Below are 13,932 nucleotides of genomic sequence, written 5' to 3'. Positions count from 1 at the left end.
TAAGGTATTTTACACTAGTTTTCTTCGTTCGTGAATGTGTGCCTTGCCTTCCATGCCACATCACACTCCATCCAGTGTGAAAACATCTTTTACTCTGCACATTCTGATTTTAAACAATGAAAAGAAGCCGTGGATACAATCATACCTTTAAAGTGCACCGTGCCCAGTTATTACAATCGTTTAAATATCAATAATACCACACTATGGTCACAATCTTGAAGTCTAAAGTGCACAGTGCAAACGACAGCAAGTTAACTTATGCAATCACAAAACCCAGTTACGTTATGTTCACACCCAAGAATCCAAATAATACAGTCACACCAGAGAATCTTTAACAATAAATTGCACAGTTCTTCTTTTTGTTCTCAACAGAGACTTGGAGTTAATATAAATTCTTATCACTGTCAATGGGCTTAGACTGGAGTAACTCTTCTTAAGATTGCACTGTGAATAAATGAATCCGGTTCAACACCTGCATGGCTTTCGCTCATTCATTCATATTTCAGCGTTGCGTTAGGTCCTTTGATTGTCCCCCAAGTGCTGATAATAATGGTCAATACAGAAATCAATGAGGGTACACAGAGGTCGTCCCCCCCAAGCACTTATGCATATTAGGAGGGTTGGTGTTTTTCTCACCACACCTACACCCAGGTAGAGTGGACATTCTGCACTAAGAGATCCTTTTTACATCGGAGAAAAGTGTGCCCATTTTAAAAACAAAGTGGAGCCCTCTGTAATATTGTAAAAAGTCAGAAGTAAGTATTCTGGGACATGCAAGATTCTCCAGGAACGTAGAAACATTCGCAAGGCCATCTGTTGGTGTTACCTCGACTGTGCGGAGAAGAGCTGGAGATGAAAGGCAGGGGGTTGGCATCTAGAACCAGCACACATAAGGAGGAGAAGAGGATGCCGAACACAGCTACTGTCAGCCCCTTGTTTCCCTCCTCTTCCAAGAAATGCACGGGGCTGCAAGAAGCAAAAATTGGCAAGAAGACTGGGGTTAGAAAAGAACCAGGCGCATTCCTAGAGAGATTTCTGCAAGTATTATTAGTACATGCAATGCCCTGTCTTAGTGGTAGAGTGCAGGACTTTGCATGCTAGAGGTCCCAGGTTAGGATCTCCGGTGTTTTCTGGGTTGCAGCTGCCAGTCAGAGAAGACAATACCAAGCTATATGGAGGACTGCTCTGACTCAGTTGGAAGCTGCTTCATATGTTCCTCATTGCTCACTGAAGCAAGGAAGCATGTAATGCTACTTGTCTGAGAGGGCAAAAAACAGGGGACTGGACAAGCATCTGGCAGGAAAAAAACAGAGGTGTTGGGGGAGGGTATTTTCTCCAGGTCCCCGTAAAACAAAGGGCTCCTCCTCAGCCTGTGCATGCTGTTGGTCCCTGTGATGGCCCAGACACCTTGTTCAATAGTGTTCTTAGTATTTTGTTCTAAAACACAAGGAAGCTGTATCTGAGTGCTAGAGGACACTGAATTTCAACAGGACCAATCGCTGAGATGAAATATTACACATAGGTATGGATAAAGCAGAACAGATGCTCATTTAAGCATTAAATGAGTATTTAAGCTCATTTGAGCATTAAATGAGCACTTAAGCTTATTTAAGCTTCTTTGGTTGAGCCTCTATAGAATGGGAAGATGGAGTGGCGGTGCCTGTTTATTAGCTAGGTATGGAATATAGCTGTCTAAACCCAATCATAACAGGGTAAAATCTTCTGGGCAGCAACAGAGATAAAGATCATGCGGACACGAATTCTTGCATGTGGTCCCCCAAATTTGTATACATATGGGGTCCCTGCAGGGGGTAGCAGGAGCCATCCCAACATCACATCTGCTCCAAGTTTCATAAATCCTCTGGACAGCTCAGACCTCAATAGTTGGGTTGGGAGCTGTGATTGATGATGACAAGTTACGCAAACCTGCTTTTAAAAAATGTAAACTGAAAATTAAAAGGGAAAGTCCTAGAATGGCAGGTGCAGGAGAAGATTATCACCTTGAATAATTGCCAAGTGTCTTAAAATGTGTGCAAACTTCACCCAGGAACAACTACATGTTCAAATGTTATGGATCCTATCAGGGTGACCTACTGATAGTGCCTATTTCTAGAAGGGGACGCTTCTGCAATCACTCTTAGACTCTCCCTACATGAAACACCTTGGCACATGTTCATCAAGTGTAGGGTGACACAATGTTAGCCAGGAAGCCTAGTTTAAAAAGATAGAGCCGGCAGAGATCACTCCTCAGAGGGTTTCTTAATTTCATTTTTACCTCCTCGAAGACTCTATCAATTTCACCTCTCCAGTCTAAAACTGTATGGGAATCGCAACCAGAGGGCAGCGAGGAATGGAAATGGGCCTTCCAGAGCCAGGCTTGGACGTGGAGAGGTTATAATGGGGTGAAGTTTCCCTTCTGGCATTTCACAGGCCCTTCACACAGCTCCAGTGTATAGTAAAGCCTTTGACCTGCCGTTGGCTCTGTCTTTTTAAACTACCCTTCCCAGCTAACATTGCATCTCACGACACGTTCTTCGTGTAGAGAGACTCTTAGGGCCAAGCTACACATGACGAATGACACTTGAACGGCAAGTGGATTGAGTGGAGGGCAAGTGAACAGGGAGAAATACACTTGCTGTTCAAGTGTCATTCGTCATGTGTAGCTTGGCCCTCTGTCAACAACATCAAAACCCAGAATTCTACGCTAAGGTGCGTTCTGCAGTCTGTACATATTATGCAGATGAGTGCATCTGGTCCATCTGTTTATGTTAAATACTTTATTCTTCTTCGGCCAGTTGTGAGTTGGGGGGGGCAATGCAGGGCAAGCTGCCTCCTTCCCATCTCAAGCCAAGAAAAACTGTTCACACCAGCTTTTGGGGAGTGTTTGCCCACTCACACCTTCGGGACTGGAAACATGGGCAAATAAAAAGGCAATAATTTCAACCACCAAATGCCCGACAGATCTGCTGCCCCTAAGTTGAACTCAAGCTGCTAACTCCAAAGGATACCTCAAAAGGCCAGGAGCTCCCCCCAAACAGTTTTTATAGCGATGCTTTCGTTTAATCAGCAGAGATAGACCAAGCAATACGGCAAGCTGCAAGGGAAAACAAAACAAAACAAAGATCAGACACTTGTAGCTGTATTTGCACAGTTCTGTCCAACCTTGAAGAGGAAAACAGACCATTAGCTAAAGGAAGGGGGGATAGGTTCTATACCAAAGTCCATCGCGGCAGCAAAAATAAAATACAGACACAGGAGACGAGAGAGGGAGAGACACTCCAGCATTTTCACAGCACAGATTCTTGGCTAGGGGGACAGTTATTCCTTCTGGTACAGCTGTTCAGAACCCTCCAGTTTTTCAGTGTTTAACACTCAGTCACAAAATTTGAAGTGCTGTAAAAGTTTGTGTGGTTTTTCTCTTTCACTGTTTCAACAACTGTCGAGAATACCGAGAAACAAACAGAACTAGGTTTCCATAATGGTTTGGCAGGGATGAAAAGGCACAGTTCAGATGTAAAGCAGCAAGCCCTGGTTTTCCAAAGGGATCCCAAGATCCTTAACAGCGTATTTCAGCCCTGTACCAGAAGAAAGAAGAAGAAAGAAGAAGAAGCTGCTGCCTTATCTGGATCGTTTGGCATAGGAAGTGTGATTATAGGTGGTTATGAGCTGCTTCTGCTGGCTGGTGTGTGCGCAGGAATGAAAATAACAAAAGCATACACTTTCTTTATATTTAGAAAAGAAAATAGAGTTCTTTATTACAGGAACTCCATACTCTGATAGGAAAGGAGGAGAGACAGATCCTAACTACCTATCTAGTCTAAGGATGGGCATGGATGCCAGGGCAAGGCCTGCATCCATGCTGCCAAGATGGAAGGAGGAGAAGGAGACAGGTGTTGCCTGGAACAATGCCAGGAAGAGAAGAAGTGAGAGAGAGGAAGTCAGAAGGAGGAAATTCTAAGAATAGCAATCTACATATCAAAGGACAGTCAGAGCAGTAAACCATATCCAACAATAATGCCATAGAATCCACCCTCCAAAGCAGCCATTTGCTCCTGGTGTGTGTGTGTGTGTCTGTATTCTGGAGATCAGATGCAATTCCAGGAGATCTCCAGGCCCTACATGGGGTGACAGCCACTCCTTGATTGGCTCTGGCATTTCTGGATTCCCATCTTGGACATTTGCCTAAGGCCCCAGAATCACTAAGTCCGCCCCTGAATAAAATCCAGTAACTTCTAGCCCCCAAAAGCCATCAGCCTGCCTCTTTTGTCCAAAATCAGTTGTTCAGCTCTAGAAAAAAAAACTTTAGAGAAAAGTCCATTTTGCACAATCAAGGAACGTGTTGGCAACAATACTTTGGAGTGCTCTCAACAGTTTCATTCCAGTCTGCCAGGACAAGGAGAGTCAGATACAGGGCTTTTTTTTCAGCTGGAACGCGGTGGAATGGAGTTCTGGAACCTCTTGAAAATTGTCTGGAGATCAGTGGGTGGGGCCACCAGCCATGTGACCATTTTCTCCGAGGGCAACCCACTGAGTTCCATCACCTCTTTTCCCAGAAAAAAAGCCCTGGTCAGATACAAATTAAGATAACTAAGCATCACCCATAATATGAACTGAGCCCCCTGCACTGCCAATTGGCTCGCAATTCCTCCTCCAACGAAACCTTACATTCTTCACTACATGGGCAACCCCCGTAGAACGAGGCACTTCCCGATGGACTTACAGATATTGGAGCCATGCAGGCATGGTAGAGATAATAAGGGACAGTAGGGTGGCAGTCTGAGATAGCATCAGGATTCATGCTGCAAAACAGAGAAATATAAATCATTTAAAATACGTTCACTTTTTAAAAAGGAGGATAAAGGATGATTGAGCACTGCGAAATGTGATCAAATCTGCAGTGCCCGGCTAAGAGGGAAAAAATTGTGCATTGAGAATTGCTCAAGCCTCGGGGGACCACATACTTACCCTATCTCTCCGACGTATGGGCCAACTGGGCAAAATCTGTGTCATGCATGCAAAGCCATTTTCTGGCTCTTTTTGGAGAATAGGTGTTTCAGGGCAGTGTTTACATATATTATGCTAATAGGAAGCAATATATATTAAAATGAAGGAGAATCCAACAAGGGAGTACCCAGCTTAGCCATGGGGGAGTTAGAAGGGCTGGCTTTGCAAGCCAAGATTAAAGGCCCTAAATATGCATAACATGGTTAGGGAAGGATTCGGGGATAAGGAGAACTGTGTTAATTCACTGGAAGAGGGGAAACACACTAGCAGATATGGAATGTATTAAGGTGGGCCCAGCAGACACAAGTAGGAGGGAGAGGATTCGATTAAGCCAAGAGAAGTTTGAAAGCCATTGTGGCGGAGGGGTTAAAGTGTTGGTCTTGGATCTGGGAAGCTCCAGGTTCGAATCTCCACTCTGCCACGGAAGCTCACTGGTTGACCTTGGGCCTGTCACACACTCTCAGGGCCAAGCTACAAGTGACGAATGGCACTTGAATGGCAAGTGAACAGACACGTGTATTCCGCCCTGTTCACTTGTGCTCCACTTGCGCTGTAGTGATCGAGTGGAGCGCAATGGAGCGCAAGTGAACAGGGAGGAATACACGTGCGTCTGTTCACTTGCCGTTCAAGTGCCATTCGTCACTTGTAGCTTGGCCCATAGGGATGTTGTGTGGAAAAAATGGAGAGGAGAATGTTGTAAGCCATTTTGGGGGGTGGGGGAAGGTGATGCATAAATAAAATAAAATAAAATAAAATAAAATAATACAAATAAAGATCAAGGAATAAGTTCTTGCAAAGGCAATGCCTCAGTTGGGGCATTTGTTCCTCTGCCCCCAGCCTGGTGCCCCGAAGCAAGCCCCTCCATTACTACTAGCGTAGTTGAAAATCCCTGGGTTTGGGCCAACAAGCTCACAGCAAAATCACCCTAAAGCAAAAGGAGCTTTATCAAAGGAATTTTAATACAGAATTTCTGAGAGCAATACCGTTCCAATGGCAAATTCCAGTGCACTAAAACAATAAAGTTAACTCTCTAAATACGCTTACATAGGGCATTTACATAGCAAGGCATCTTTTGCACAGTTACTGTCTCTTGATGTTACAACCCCAACAGCCAACTCCCCCTTCCTATCGTACACCAGCTGCAACCATTGCTCATTTAGGAAGACAAAATAACTCCCGTGATAACAGTTTCCTCTTCAAGGTATAACCTGCACTGGTTGTTTAACATAGAGAGCAAGGAGAACTGACGGGCAACTCCTCTGCAACAAACTGTCATCACAGGGTGGATAGAACCAGATTTGGTTACCTAGCAGCAGTTTGTAAAGTTCATCTCAAATGAGTTTCCCCGGATTTGGGAATCACTTACTGGAAACTCTGTTAAGAGCGTAATCAAGATAAAAAAAAAAAACAGTGGTGGCTGGTGGGTCATTTGTATTACAGCGGGAAAGAAGTTCATGGGAAAATGGATGAAGGGGGAAATCTGTGGAGCCTGTTAAGGTGTAGGTGAGATACGGTGACTTGGTTCAGACATTGCGCCCCACACATTGGCTATGAAAATGTGCCATCGAATCAGACGGCAACCCCAAATCAGAAACCACGGTTGGAGTATCTGCGGTTTGTTACAATGGTCTCTCTGTTACCAAACCACAGTTACGGGTACTGTTCCACCTACCGAGGTCCCTGTGCTTTAGGAAGGGAAGGGCTGAGCAGATGAAAAACAAGCACAGTCAAGCAACTATAGACCACGTACACTTGGTGAGCACCGTAGCTGAGCGGGAATTTGAACGCAGGTCTCCCAAGACCTGATCTGACACTCTAGCTTCCACAACTCACTGGATCTCAGAGTCTCTGTACATGAGACCTCTTACATGAGTTTGCTCAAGTGTAGGGAGACGCAATGTTAGCTGAGCAGCATATAGTTTAAAAAGACAGAGCTGGCTGAAGGGGAGGTGAAATTGACAGCACCTTCGGGGAGGCAAAGATGAAATTAAGAAACCCTCTGAGGAGCAATCTCCACTGGCTCTGTCTTTTTAAACTACGCTTCCCGGCTAACATTGCATCTCCCTACACTTGAGCCTCCTCGTGTAAGAGGTCTTGTGTAGAGAGACTCGCAGAGGAGGCTGGGGTCTTGCCAGTCCATGGTATGTAAAAGGCATATATGAATCTGTCCTCACTGCTTGGCCACACGAGGCTGCCTGTAAAAAAAAATGTTGAAAGTTTTTTTTTCCAGGGAGGGGGCGTGAATCAAATACCTCTCTCCCTGGTAAGCTTCAGTAAGAACAAGCTTTCTGGAGAGATTTGCAGCAGGATACTTGTTTCATGTACTCAGAGAGAGCACAGTCAGACCCTTTGTTACTCATGTTCAGCACCTCGGCCTTTGTCCGGTCCCAGAAGGGCATAAAGTTACAACTAGAGAATCAAGGTTCCGTCAAAGCCTTCCTGGGATCTGAATATAAAAATATCATTTTGCACCAAGCTCTGCCCATGCTGCTTTGCCAAGGCTGAGATGAATCAGTTTTTGGAATCTCATTTCAGATTTTCAAGCTCGTTAGCCAAAGCTATTGCAGTTCTGCTATGGTTTAGTTTAGATTCACTTAATACACAAGCATACTCAAGCAAAACCCTCGGCTTAGACTGGAATAACTGCATAGGATGTCACTGTTTGCAACGTTAAAAAAGCGTTCTGTGTTGACATTCATGTGGACATTTCCCATATAAAACAGGCAAAGAAGGCTTCTCTCCTCCCCACTCCCTCTGCTCCCCTGATCAAACTGCTTTTTATTGTTATTTTTTAAAGTTAGGAGATGGTTCAATTAAAAGTTTATTCTAAGCTTCTTTCTCTGCGGCCCAATCAACCCCTTTCCCTCCATCTGCAAGCACTGGAACTCTTCTAAGGGGAGGAAAATGATAGAAAATAGGAAGCAGAGAGTATTCTTTTCCATTTTACGTCTCCGATCTTTGCCCGCCCCTCCCATTTATTACTAAGAAACATCATTTCCCCCCTACGAATCTCCCCATGTGCAACTGTGCTCTAGTTATTCCAGGCTAGGTTGAAAATTTTGCTTGTGCTTGAAATTTAAGTTGGCTTCTGAGAGACCACTGCTCCAACTTCATATAAAGGTTTAATCCTTTCAGGTTAACCGAAAGGGTGTAATATAAACAGTGACTCCTTTGAAACACAATCTTATTTCCTAGTGCGAGGCGGCACAGGGCAGGTGGAGCTCTCTGCTGTCTTCCAACGTTCCAGGCATTGTATTGCAAAGATAATACATAGGTAAGGCAATGCTAAACAGAAACTGCCAATATAAACATGGGCAGGCGTGTGGGTTTTATGTGGTCCTACTTTGCTTTGTCTGCAAAGTGGATTTTCTCCAGGCCAGAGCTTGTATTTTCTTTTACCAGCTCACTAAAAAGTCATGCGTCACCCAGCTGGTCTCCTTCATTCTCACTAGGACCAACCCAGGAGGAAGGTGTTGACTTTCCTTAATAACTCTATTATCTAAATGTTTAAACAATGAAAGATTCCGAACACTCAAAATGGAAGTTGGTCAGGTCGCATGCACACACGTGCCTTATGCACACACTGGAGCACACTCATCAACCCACAGAGGATATATACGAGACCCGTTTTTGGAAGCCATAGTATATGGATGATTAAACCTAACTCAGCCCTCAGGGCCAAGCTACACATGACGAATGACACTTGAATGGCAAGTGTATTTCTCCCTGTTCACTTGCCCTCCACTCAATCCACTTGCCAGGCAAGTGTCTTTCGTCATGTGTAGCTTAGCCCTCAACCTTTAAAACGAAGTCCAAAATTTGTACCTTTGGATCTAGTCTATTCACATCTTTAAGAATCAAAAATCATCTTTGTGTCTATTCAAACCATTTGAAGTATTTTTATTTATTAAATCATCTGGGCGACCAAGGTTCAATTCCCGCTCTGTCATGGAAGCTTGCTGGGTGACCTTGGGCCAGTTACAGTCTCAGCCTAGCCTACCTCACAGGGTCGTTGAGAGGATAAAATGGAGGAGAGGAGAATGATACATGCTGCTTTGGCTTCCCACTGGGGAGAAAGGAAGGTTAGAAACATAGTTTAAAACGTAGGATGTCAAAGCACTGCTACCGGTCAGATAGTTGGCCTGTACTTAGGATTAGTGAATTTTGGCATTGAATATTCTCCAACCTAAACTCAGGTATTTCCCAGGAAATTTCAGGAAAGTTTTAGGTTGGAGCCAATTTGGCTGCTCAAGAGAAGAGATTCTCCAAACACTCCTTTTGTTATCGTTCTATATTTTGAACATATTATTAAGCATTTTTATAGATTTTACTTTAAAGTTGTTTCCAGCACAAGGCATGGAGAAGCAGCCAACAAATAGGCTAAACAAAGTTTCCCGCTGAACATGTCGAACGAGAAAGAAACACAATACTCACTCATCCAGGTTTCCCATTGGCTCTGATATGTACCAGTTGTCATCGTAAAAATAGCTGCTGTTGACGCCTAAGTTAGGGTCACTCCTCAGTTCCTCTGACGCCATCCCTTTTTCTTCTTTCCAGAAGGAAAAGCAGAGAGAGGTTTATTTAAACAAACAGGCACATAAAAAAGCAAACTCTAACTGCCTGCTATAATTTAGATACAGGTTTAACCACAGAGAGTCTTAGAAGCATCTGTCCTGTTGTCTATTCGCTTAGGAGGCAGAGATTTCAAAACTGCTACTCTTTGCTGCAGAACCCGGGTGGCTCTGTAGAGATCTCCTCTCTCCTTTAGCTGTCTTTCTCCCCTCCTGTTCTGGAGAACTCTGTTTAAAGTGACTTTGCACTGATTCAACAGCTGAGGAGAACAAAGGAGAAGGGGGGGGAGAGGGACTAGTGGTGGAACTCTTGCCTGTGAATGGACTGCAGCAAGGAGATTAAAAGAAAGTTAAAAAAAAGAAAGCATGTAATTCCCCCACTCTCAGTTTGCATACACTTGAGAGACAGAAGGAATCAAAGCTTCTCTTTTGGTTTCTTAAATGGAGTGCCCCCCTCCCGGACCCTTTCATTTGACCACGTGCATTTCAGCAGTCATTCAGGATTTCTAAAATAAGATGCCCATCAAGCGAGAATCTTTTTTTCATTTTAAAGTTAGGTGAGTTTGGGAAGTGAATTCACAAATGACGCCTGTTCCTTTCCCTGCACAACTGTTCCAGAGCTGATACGCTAACACACAACTAGCTGGAAACAAGCCCTGTGTATAACTCAGCTCAGGTAGATATTTCCATCCCTTGGGATAAGGACAGAAATTTGCTCCCACTGCCTCCCTAACTATGGGGATGTCTGCAAATGTTGTGATACAACCCCTCTATTTTACAACTTGGGGGAAAAGAAAGTGGAGAAAAACAGATTTATTCCTTTTTCTATCTAGCACAAGGAAAATAGCTTGTAATGGCAAAGGAGAAATTAAACCTTAGGCTTTTGTTGATCAGCTAGTGGAATAGAACACTGAAGTTGCATCCCTGGCCAAGACATCCTTAAACTGGAGACTGTGACATTCAGCATTTTATGTATGTATGTACATAAAATGTATGTATTTATGTATCCAGAGGAGCTAGCCGTGTTAGTCTGTAGTAGCAAAATCAAAAAGAGTCCAGTAGCACCTTTAAGACTAACCAATTTTATTGTAGCATAAGCTTTCGAGAATCAAGTTCTCTTCGTCAGATGCATAGTACAGAAACTGGTCAAATATAGAAGAGGAGGGGAGGAGAGAGAAGATGCAGTTAGGGGGGGAGAGGGAGGGTGCAACCAAAACATTCCTTTGTATGTATATCATTTATGGTCCGCCTTTCTCACTGAGACTCAGGGTGGATTATAGTGTGAGAGTAGTTCAGTCCGTATCAAGGACAATTTCATAAACAATGCCGTACAGTCAATAAGCGCAAGTTTACAAAGACATAACATTAGCAGGAATCCAATACAGAGTTGAAGAAATGCTGTAACACAACATAAGCAATTCTAGGGCTGGCATAGGAGCGCATATTTAAAGCAACAGATAGTACGTAAGGCAGCATAGTGGTGAAGTCTACGGGTGAAGTCTATGGCCCTCCTTAACTCATTAGCGGAGCATCTGAGACAAGCTGATATTCTACCGCTGAGCTATAGCCTTACCTTGTCACAGAGAACTGGACTCTCTAGTCTATACAGAGCTTTGAATCCAAAGGACAATATTGTCAAAGGGAAACCGTTCATCCTCATTTATAGACAGGGATCCAGGGCCAAGTTAAGCAACAAGGATGCATACCAAAGATGTGGCTGTTTGCCAGAGACGCAGTGTCAAGGGAGCATCTTCCTTCCGAGGTGGGTTCAGCTCTCGGCTTTGCTGATTCCCCCATCAATCATTTAGTTCCATGTAAGTATCCCTTCCTCAAAATTTCTCTGAACTGATTCATTATATGTAGGAGTCATTTAATGGCAAGGGGAGTTACTCAGAAAGCCTCTCTGGAGCATTGGGAAAGATTTTCCCAACTCCGGACAGCCCCTCCACCCACCACCATATCCTAGCTCAGATAACATAGCATTTAGCAATCTAGAGTTCACCAATAACAGATCCATACACTGAACTCCCAGATACACACAGAAATCCTTTCCTCACTGCAGAGAAAACCCCTCTAAGTGGACAAAAACCAGGCATTCACTCCTGAGTTTTTGGACCTATTCAAGACCAGTCTTGACTTGTCACCTAGGCACTGTGGTGGAAAAATGAGGCCCAGGGGGCTTATCTCAGGCAGGTGCAAGTTAACTACATTGCTTTAAAAAGCATACAGGTGGCCGCAAGGGATTGTCCTATCTGAATGGGCGCTTGGCATGAGCTAATGTTCCCGGCTGCATTTATGTTTATATATCATATATCCAAATAGGGGTGGGTTGCTATCTCATGCTTATTTTAAAAAAGCTCAAGGGTGGGGGGACCACACAGGGTTAGGATTCATGTTTCTGTAAACCTGCGGTAATCCCCAGGGCTGCAGAAAAAATATTAAAAGCTGCAAAAATATAATAATATGTGTTAGCTGAACATGCGCAGCAATACGGCCACCAGGTAAAAAGAGAAAGAAAAAGGGAAAAGCCAAGGGGGAAAATGGGAAAGGGGGACAGTTGATTAGGTAGAACAAGGAAGAGGAAATCAGTATGAAGCTAAAACTCGTTCCCAGTTCCTTATTTGCGGTTCCTTATTCCTTATTTGCTCCTATTTAGGCAGGCTGTCTCCTAGAAGGTTGTATTGGGAAGAGATGTGAATAAGCAACTGGAACAGCTACATGCCATCTGCATCCCAAAACAATCTTTGGATTACCCCATATCAGACAGCCCTGCACTCCAGAGACACGGACTGGGGCCAATCCAAAGAAGGCAGGCCCACAACCGCCTTGGTGAAAGCTAGGCAGGTAGCAGATGTGCCACATAAGAAAGTGAGAAGAGCCTTAACAGAAGGACCTAACAGCTTTCAAGATAACATATAGTTTTGCAAATAGCAATAAATAAGGTTTATATTAAGCTCAAGAAGGTGCTGGTCCAAAGTTTATGTAGAGGACAGTGGCATCTGTGGATCTGGGTTATTTTGGGGTGCCAAAACTACTCTTTGGACCTATGCTGCTTCCTGCTCCAAAATCCATTTCTTGCTGGGTGACCTCAGGCCAGTCACATACACTCGGCCTAACCTACCTCACAGGGTTGCTGTGAGTATAAAATGGAGAAAAGGTGAACACTGTAAGCTGCTTTGGGTGCACACTGGAGAGAAAGGCAGGGTATACCTTGACACAGCGAATCAGGCTACCTGGATCCAAGCTATAGTAAAATTGACTACTGTAATGTGCTGTACATAGGCCTTCCCTTGAAATCTACCCAAAGACTTGTGGTGCTGTATGCCTAATTTACAGGGGGCACATAATTTTTTCAATTCCTTAATCACATCTCCTGCCAATATAAGCTTCTGGGAGGCAGCCTGCCCAAACAGGAGCTCTTAGTTTCAGAAACAGTGTTTGGGGACAGTCTCTGGAGTGCAGGGCTGTGTGATTTGGGGTAATCCAAAGATTGTTTTGGGGTGCAGCTTCCCCCCTTTCTGCCTGTGCATTTGTCCTGTGAAGCAGTCAACACAAGAACTGGGCTTTGGGGAAGGACTCGGCATAGGTCCACTTGGAGGGTAGAGCACCCTGAACATGGAAATGTATATGTGCTCCTCCAAACTTTATTTTGGGGTGCAGAGCTTGTCAATTTCCCCCAATATTTGTGTTTGGATTTGCAAATAAGGAACTCTGGATAAGGAACTGGGAACCAACTTCAGCTTCATGAAATAAATAAGTGTGGCTCAGTGATGGTATTTCCCCTCCCTTTGTGAGTTTTTTAGGTCCCTGTTTTGTTCATATGTAGTGATGTCCATAGTTTCTGACTCTTTTGTTCTGCTGTTGGTTTTGTCAATATCTTTTGCATTGCTAATGCACGTTGGACAGGTTTTATACGCAGCAGTATTTATATAGACATGCCTTATTTATGTACACAACATTGATTTACTCATTGCAAGGTGTGCATATTTTATAGGGGAAAATTTAGTGCAGAGCAAAAGAAGAATCATAGGATTGGTTAGGATCTGTTAGCAAAATGGGAGAAACACCACCAAACGTTTTTTCCCCCTTGTAGGCTGAAATAGATTTGAAAAATCTAAAGAGATGTAGACTGTGTGTAACCCTCAGATCCCTGTCTACAAAATCATAATTACTACCTCTCACACTAGATGTAACAGGGATAAAAGGAAAGGGCACACAGCAAGCGCTTTGTGAGATCCAAATTCTCAGACTCTGTCACCGCATGGTGTCTATGCTCCACCCTGCATTTGCCCGAAACCTGATTCCTTTGCTCCTCCAGCTAACCTCTACTTGGGAAAGCAAAAAAGCTTTGATCAAG

The 13,932-nt window shown here is 43.9% G+C and overlaps 1 protein-coding gene across 1 annotated transcript in view; it reads right to left on the bottom strand.

Annotated features, from left to right (window-relative positions):
• The window catches only part of STRA6 (signaling receptor and transporter of retinol STRA6), a 47,485-nt gene that overhangs the window by 26,864 nt on the left and 6,689 nt on the right, over positions 1–13,932 (bottom strand). Inside the window, exons 2-5 of the mRNA XM_055002666.1 lie at positions 9,439–9,553; positions 4,721–4,799; positions 3,009–3,094; positions 827–966 (exon numbers count right to left, since the gene is read on the bottom strand). Coding sequence (XP_054858641.1) covers positions 827–966; positions 3,009–3,094; positions 4,721–4,799; positions 9,439–9,542 — 409 coding nt within the window. The 5' untranslated portion in view covers positions 9,543–9,553. The remainder of the gene's footprint in view (positions 1–826; positions 967–3,008; positions 3,095–4,720; positions 4,800–9,438; positions 9,554–13,932) is intronic.

The sequence above is a fragment of the Eublepharis macularius genome, chromosome 18, assembly GCF_028583425.1.
Source record: "Eublepharis macularius isolate TG4126 chromosome 18, MPM_Emac_v1.0, whole genome shotgun sequence".
Classification (NCBI taxonomy): domain Eukaryota; kingdom Metazoa; phylum Chordata; class Lepidosauria; order Squamata; family Eublepharidae; genus Eublepharis; species Eublepharis macularius.
Note: the sequence above shows the minus strand (reverse complement) of the source record. Positions and strands in the feature narration are given on the sequence as shown.